This window comes from Pseudochaenichthys georgianus, chromosome 9 (genome assembly GCF_902827115.2).
Source record: "Pseudochaenichthys georgianus chromosome 9, fPseGeo1.2, whole genome shotgun sequence".
Classification (NCBI taxonomy): Eukaryota; Metazoa; Chordata; class Actinopteri; order Perciformes; family Channichthyidae; genus Pseudochaenichthys; species Pseudochaenichthys georgianus.
The window spans coordinates 45823486-45831913 of NC_047511.1; the positions used below are offsets into that span (position 1 = coordinate 45823486).

Here is an 8428-nt window from a genome sequence, read left to right on the forward strand (position 1 = left end):
CCTTGCTTTGACTGACTGATGTCTTTTGGTAGCAATGTTGTATTGCTCAGATAAGTGATGTGCCATTATGTGTTCTCTGTACCTCCCCTGTAGAGAGCCATACATTTGTCTGATGAATGTCGCTGGCCTCGGTCGTCTCTGCTTTTTTAGAATAGAATGTTTGAATGTGTCTTCCTCTGTGTCAGTTGCATATATTTTCAAATTCCCCAACAGCAGCCCACTCCAAAGGGGAAAAATCCCTAGATAGTTGTCAAAAAGGACATCAACAATGCCAGGGCAAAGGTATAGATTTGATTGAAGATGATGCCATGTTTATTGAAGATTTTACATTATAAATATTCCCCCAAATTATTCAAAACCACATTCTTCCAAACTCTCTGCTGTAGTATGACCACCAGAAGACTATTGATGTGTGTACTGAGTTTGGTAGTAATATACTGTATAATAGTGAAGTGATTGAATAATATTGTATTATCTTTTTTCGGAGTTGCACTTTGCAGACGGTCCCTGAGCACTCGTTTCTTCTCCGGCTGCAGATAGAGACCAATGTAATGTGTCCAGCTCGGAGGACGGCACGTATTAGCTTTTAAAAAAAAATCAAAATGTGATTGTAGTTCGTTGTCAACCTTACCACGGTACTTAGGAGACGTACTTTGTGTCTGAACAACGTTTTGTTCATGAGTTATTGATCCGTGAAATCTGAATCTGCCAATATCGTTCCAACTTTTCTCAAGTGCTATTGAGCATCGTAGTTGGCAACAATAAAGGTATAAGAGCAATAAACTGTGCTAGAATGTGAAATTACGTATCCGCAACGAGCCAGCAGGTTGTTCTGGTGGACCTGACGCACATCCCACGCTGTCTCACGGAGAGATACCGCAGAATAGATCATGGATGATTGTTTTGTTTTGTTTTATTTATTTTATGGTTTCTTATTTTATTTTTCGTTATTTTGTTTTATTAGAGATGGAATGACATGATAATACACACTCTTCTACAGTAGGTGGCGGTATGCAACTAAAAGCTGTTTGAGATCCGCCATTAAAAAAGAGAAGAAGAAGAAGTTAAATTCCCAGCTCTTTCTAACCCGGGTCCAAGTGGCGTCTCGTCGCTACGGTTCTCTCTCTGTGTTCCCGATAAAGTGTGTGTGAGCTCCAGCACTACTGATCCATTATCTGTGTGTCTGGATAAACCTCCGAATGGACGCTGTGCTCTTTTTTCTGGTTCGTTTACCTCGGACTATAGGAGCTAGCTTAGCATGCTAGCTGGAAACACGTTAGCAACACTAGTCAGATTGAGAGTTTGATGGAGAGAGAAACGATGTGTTTAACGGAGTCTGCAGGAAAAGGTGATCTAGTAAACATGAGTAAAGTCCAAATGCTGCTGTCGTTGAAGAAGCAGCGACTCACTGCTGCTGCTGAAGAAGAGATATTTGCTCTGTTTGAAAAACGATAGCAGAGCTCGAGGAGGAGCTGTCTCTTTCCAAAGAGGAGAACAAGAGACTCCAGAAGCTACTGGGCGCTGTTTTACAGCCTCAGCTTCGGATACACAGAGCAGGTCTGTTCCCTTTACTCTTCATTAACACTTTAAACTCTTCAGTAACATTTTATTATCACATTAATAACAGTTTAGTGACTTTAGTCCCTTTATTGACACTTGCTGCAGGTAGTAGATCCTGAATTAAAAGTACAAACACCACACTGGGAAAATACTCAATTACAAGTTAAAGTACTGCATTCATATCTTATTTAAGTACAAGTATGTAAGTATTATTAGACAAATGTACTTTATTATAATAATGGGACCCAGCCCATTGAAAATGTCCACTGTAGTCTGTTAATGTAGTTAGTCAGGGAAAATGGTTTGTATCGTCGGTTAGCTGAGATTATTCCCGTTCATCTGCTATAACCCATTAATAGGTTCTTAAATATTAAAGGTCCCATGTCATGGCCATTTCCACTGATCATAATTCCATTGTTGAGGTCTACTAGAATAGATTTATATACTGTGCAATTTTCCAAACTCACATTGGTTTCGCATACAGCATCTCTGTAAAGTATGTGTATTCAGCAGTATTCACTCTCTCCACTAAACGGTTCGTTGCAGCTCTTGCCCCCCCCCTCCCTGTGAGCCCAGTGTGCTGCGATTGGTCGGGACATTGTGAATCACGCTGAGCTCCGTGGAGGTGTGATTTCCTTGTTTAGCGATACACAGCGAAACACAGCCAAACTCATCCTGAGCACACACAAAGTCACAGCCGAAGTAAAAACAATAAGTGTGGTTTGATATTGAGTAAGAAAAAGGTTGATAAACGCTGTGATAATGGGTCTGCAGAGAGAATTTCGCCGCGATCCCAACTGTCTGTTTTCAGCCTGCAGCCAGGGAGGAGAAATCAACAGAGCTGCCTACACTGAGTGTGTGAGGAAGTTCGTGGATTGGTCAATTTGGACCAATCAGCGGGGGCTTAACGTAACGGCTCCGCGGACGTAACGTAAAGGCTCCACGGATTGGTCCATTTCGTTCCGGGTACGGATGACATCATGCGTACCCGGAAGAATCAAATGGACAATGACGTATCTCCAACGAGGCGTTTTGGGGTGGTATTTTCTGTGTTAGAGTTTTACTCGCTACAGGGTGTACTTTGAGGGTTTTGACTCTGCACACCGTTTCTATGCATAAAAACCTTCATAACAACAAGGGGACGGGCAATAACTGGAAAAGCACGATATGGGACCTTTTAAGATGCCCTGAGACACAGTGTAGTGAAAAAAAAAAAGTCCCCGCTTTGGGGCCTAACAGGTTAAGAACAGAGCTTGAGAGGAGCATTTCAGCTGAAGGGCCACATATTCAAAAGAAGCAAAGTTCCCATAAGATGTCTTCCTGCATTGAATGGAATTATTGAACAAAATAGCAACTCCACACCCTTTCTTATGCATTATTTCCTGACTCATAAAACTAAAGTTGGGAGGGGTGGATTCGATAAGAACAGCTGCACTGTTATTTTGTTCAATCCAAGTGTCTGTTAAAAACATAAAATCGAGATTGTGCTCAGTGATAAAATCATTGATTAAAAATGTTTTTCCTGGCAAAGACCTGCCATTTAATAAAGCTAGTTTACCTTTGTTAAATACACTATCAGTCAAGGATTTTTGTAACAAGCTGTGGCTGACATGGAATCACTTCTAAATTTGATAAACTCACACAAACGATAGAGCGCTTCCTGTTTCTAAGCTGATTCACCGCTCTCAATCTATTTCCTATCAACACAGATATCGGCAAAGCTACTGGCAGACGGGGCCCCGGCATGTCCTGGAAAGAGTTGAGAGTGCCATACGCCCTTGAGCCTGGACCCAGCACATATCAGTTAGAGTTTGCTGCGTTTTGTACACACACATCCTTATCAGGCTTCGGAGACCGCAGAGGCTGTCTTGAAGCTTGACGTAGGCACAGTGATGAAGACGGGGGAGATGGTGCGCTTCTCTGTTTCAATGATTGCGCTGGGCGTCGTTGAGGGGTGGGGGTAAAGCACATGCTGCCAACCCTGTGTGTCGCCTTCATGTGGTCATCAAACTCCAGGAGGAAGGGTGAATGGAGAGAAGAGAGAGCTGGGGGATGAAGGAAGAGTATCCTCAAAGGTGATGGGGGGGGGGTGAAGGGCGGTGGAGACTCCTCCATTTGTCTCATAGGTTTCCCATAATCAAGACATTCAAACAGGCGGGTGCATTGATACTTCTTCAAGGTTTTCTGCGCGATGTGTTGTGTCTTTCTTCTGTTTTGTATCCTCTTGTTGCTTGTCCTTGGCAGAGGGAACAGATTGACGAAGCAGGCAGTTGAATATGTTAGAGATAAACAATTTCACTCCTGACTTGTTCAGACAAACTCCATCTGCCTTAAAAAGATGTCTGCAGTCCCAGAAAAAGTTACAATTGTCAATAAAATGGACAGAATGGTCAGTACAGGCAGTTGAAAGCCACATGTTCTGTTCAAACAATCTGCTAAATCTCTCCACTCCTCTTTTGACTGGCGGTAGAGGGCCACTGATGAACACCTCCGCATGTAGAGAGCCGACAGTTTCCCACAAACATTCAAAGTCTTCTTTAGTTTTCAGAAAAATAGGAAAATCAGCATTAAAAAGTAAGCAGAGGCAAGAGCAAGCAGAAAAGTGTCTGCACTGTAAGAAAGCAGGAAGCATCTTTGGTAGCCATGCTGGTTAAGGGTGCATTGTATTCTGAATAAATCTCCAACAGTGAGACCAGCAAAGCCCCACCCTCACACCTCCTCCTCCATGCTTCACGGTGGGAGCCACTCATGCAGAAACCATCCGCTCACCTTCTCTGCGTCTCACAAAGACATGGAGGTTGGAACCAAAAATCTCTAAATTGGATCGATCAGACCAAAGTACAGATTTCCACTGTCTAATGTCCAATCGTTGTGTTTCTTGGCCCAAACAATCCTCTTTTTCTTGTTGTTCATCCTCGGTAGTGGATCTTTGAAGAAATTGGACCACAAAGGCCTGATTCACACAGTCTCCTGTGAACAGTGGATGTTAAGATTATCTGCTCCTTGAGCTCTGTGATCGTTTGTCTTTGAGTTGAGTTGTTCTTGCCATAATATGGATTACAACAGTAGTCAAATGGGGCTCTCCACTGTGCACTAACCCTACCTCCGCACAACACAACTGATGGTCTCAAACACATTAAGAAGGCAAGTCATTCCACAAATGGACTCTTGACAAGGCTCACGTGTTAATTGAAAACCATTCCAGGTGTCTACCTCATGAAGCTGACTGAGAGAAGCCAAGAGTGAGCAAAGCTGTCATCAAGGCAAAAGGGGTCTGCTTTGAAGAATCTAAAATAAAATCATATTCTTGATTTTTTGTAGCACTTTTTTGTTAACTAGATAATTCCATACGTTTTCTTTTATAGTTTTGATGTCTTCAGTATTAATCTACAAAGTAGAAACAAATTAGAATAAACAAAAATTATTCAATGAGAAGGTGTGTCCAAACTTTTGACTGGTACGGTATATAAAAAACACACATTTTAATATTTAGCAGGTTCCCTCATCTATAATCATTTATACAAGAGCAACTTTGAACATGTACAGCAGTAAAATGCAGCATACAAAATAATCAAGAAACATCATAAATTAAACACTGACAGGGAACATTTTACAGCACCATCATTACTATGACATAAGAAGGTGTTGTAAAATGTTCTGATGATACTTGCATACTTTTACTTAAATAAGGTTTGAATGCAGGATTTTAATTTGTAACAGAGTATTTCCATTCTATAGACGTAGTCTATCTGTGAACGATCCCAAATACAATGTATTGTTTACAATGCAGCTAGTGCTATGCCAAAATAAAAACTTTTTCATTTCTAACTGGAAGTGGAAAGGGCCTGGGCTACATAAGGTGAATTGAGACAACACAAATACACAATAGGTGGGACTAAGAAAGATAATATGAAAGTATAAAAACAAAGGCATTAATTAGGGCTGCAAAATGTCTCCTATTTTAATGGTGATTTGATTTTTAAATGCTAACACTTAACAGTTTTTTCTGACACTGCGTTTCCTGTTTCCTGCAGACTTCCAGCTGCTGGTGGTGGTTAAAGAAGAGCTTCTCCCTGACCAGCAGGAGTGGAGCACCAGTCTGGACCTGGAGGACCCAGAGTCCCCCCCATACATTAAGCAGGAACAGGAGGAACTCAGGATCAGTCAGGAGAGAGAGCCGCTTCAGAAGCTGGAGGAGGCTGATATCACCAAGTCCACTTTCACTCCTGACCCTGTGAAGAGTGAAGATGATAAAGAGAAACCTCAGTCCTCACAGCCTCATCAAAGACAAACTAAACACATGAAAACAGAAGCTGATCGAGATGACTGTCGAGGACCAGAACCAGCCAGGAACTCAGATCCAGAGAGCAGTTTACAACCAAAGACTGAGGACAACACTGGAGGCTGTTCTGAACCTGACATTGGAGACTCTTCTGAATCTGACACTGACGATAGTGCTGATTGGAAGGAGACCAGAGAACCTGCGTCAGGCTCAAACTCACTGAAAAATAGACAAGAATCTGTCAGTGATTCACAATGTAGTGCTGTAAAGAAACCATTTGGCTGCTCTTTGTGTAAGAACACGTTTAAATATAGAAGCAATTTTCATCAACACATGACAGTCCACACAGGAAATAAACCACACAGCTGCTCAGTCTGTAAGAAAGCTTTTTCACGGAATATACATTTAAAGGAACACATGAGAATCCACACAGGAGAGAAACCACACAACTGCTCAGTTTGTCAGATAGCTTTTTCACGGAGTGGAAATTTAAAGGCACACATGAGAATCCACACAGGAGAGAAACCACACAGCTGCTCAGTCTGTAAGAAAGCTTTTTCAAATAATAGAAATGTAAAGGCACACATGAGAATCCACACAGGTGAGAAAACATTCAGCTGCTCAGTTTGTCAGATAGCTTTTTCACGGAGTGGAAGTTTAAAGGCACACATGAGAATCCACACAGGAGAGAAACCACACAGCTGCTCAGTCTGTAAGAAAGCTTTTTCAAATAATAGAAATTTAAAGGAACACATGAGAATCCACACTGGTGAGAAACCATTCAGCTGCCCAGTCTGTGAGATAGCTTTTTCAAGGAGTGGAAGTTTAAAGGCACACATGAGAATCCACACAGGTGAGAAACAATTCAGCTGCTCAGTCTGTAAGAAAGCTTTTTCACAGAATATACATTTAAAGGAACACATGAGAATCCACACAGGAGAGAAACCACACAACTGCTCAGTTTGTCAGATAGCTTTTTCACGGAGTGGAAGTTTAAAGGCACACATGAGAATCCACACAGGAGAGACACCACACAGCTGCTCAGTCTGTAAGAAACCTTTTTCAAATAATAGAAATTTAAAGGAACACATGAGAATCCACACTGGTGAGAAACCATTCAGCTGCCCAGTCTGTGAGATAGCTTTTTCAAGGAGTGGAAGTTTAAAGGCACACATGAGAATCCACACAGGTGAGAAACAATTCAGCTGCTCAGTCTGAAAGAAAGCTTTTTCTAATGATAGAAATGTAAAGGCACACATGAGAATCCACACAGGTGAGAAAACATTCAGCTGCTCAGTCTGTGAGATAGCGTTTTCACGGAGTGGAAGTTTAAAGGCACACATGAGAATCCAAACAGGAGAGAAACCACACAGATGCTCAGTCTGTAAGAAAGCATTTTCAAATAATAGAAATGTAAAGGCACACATGAGAATCCACACAGGAGAGAAACCACACAGATGCTCAGTCTGTAAGAAAGCTTTTTCAAATAATAGAAATGTAAAGGAACACATGAGAGTCCACACAGGAGAGGAAATATACAGCTGCAATGTTTGTGACAAAAGATTTAAATGGCGTAGTCATTTCAAAAGACACAAGTGTGTTGGTCGTCAGTCCTCACAGCTTAATGAAATTCAAACTGAGGATAACGGAGAGGCAGAGCCTCCAATCAAGAGCTCAGCTGAACACATGGAAACAGAAGCTAATGGAGAGTGTAGTGGCAATTTCTTATGTTACCTTATATGATAAAACCAAATGCTTCTAAAAGCATTGTCTAACACGACTGTACCCTTTTCCTGATATGTGCTGTTTTCTCTGCATACTCTAATGAGGGTTATTATTCCCAAGCGCTTCAAGGCCACAGAGCTGATTTGGCAGACTATGTTGAAACTACTCCTTTTCACACAAAGTTTGCTACGGCTCAAGGACACAGGTGTCTTACACAAAGTTTGAACTCCCATAACAATATGAGACATCCGTGTGAAAGCAGATTTCTGGCGTTCAACCTAGCCACACAAAACTCTGTCTGCTCACCCTATCTTGTATATAAGCTTTGCTATTTTGTGACTATTGCACACACTCCTGCAGACTATCCTATACTCTGTGAGACCTGTGCCTTTGAATATTCAAATAAATAACCAGAAAGACAACTCTGTTTGTTTCACCATTTATTGATTGATTGATATTCTGACTGGTGTGTCTCCACAGTATTGACTAGGTCTAAGATTTCCGTATCAACTTGGTGTTGTCGGCAGGATCTCTGCAAGTTCGATTGGGGACACCTATGGACACTGGTCGTCGCTCCAGGATCCTCGGATTCTCCTCTACCTCGGCAGAAACCGTACGGGACGAGAGGACCAGCGCCGGGGTGGAACCGATTGACTTCACGAGATCCAACTAACTCAAAAGGCTTTCAATACTCTGTGAGATGTACAGTGTCTAAATTGTTTAAAGTTAAATGTAATTAAACTCCATGACATTTATGAGAGGGACTGCTCGAAAGTAGGATATTTGGTATATCCGTCGTAAAAGGTTTTACGATCAGTTTTTGGGTGATTTGTATCACATCACCGATGGGTGAAAAATAGT

At 41.7% G+C, this 8428-nt stretch overlaps 1 protein-coding gene across 1 annotated transcript; it reads left to right on the forward strand.

Annotated features, from left to right (window-relative positions):
- The first annotated feature begins 1334 nt into the window (after nt 1-1334).
- Nucleotides 1335-7973, forward strand: LOC117452646 (zinc finger protein 583-like). The gene is made up of 2 exons (XM_071204472.1): nt 1335-1557; nt 5595-7973. Exon 2 carries the CDS (start codon nt 5861-5863, stop codon nt 7058-7060), a length of 1200 nt encoding a protein of 399 aa, XP_071060573.1. The 5' UTR covers nt 1335-1557; nt 5595-5860; the 3' UTR covers nt 7061-7973.
- Nucleotides 7974-8428: the final 455 nt, after the last annotated feature.

Coding starts and splice junctions, on each gene's coding strand:
- LOC117452646 (XM_071204472.1), top strand. CDS start 5,861: ATGAAAACAGAAGCTGATCGAGATGACTGTCGAGGACCAGAACCAGCC.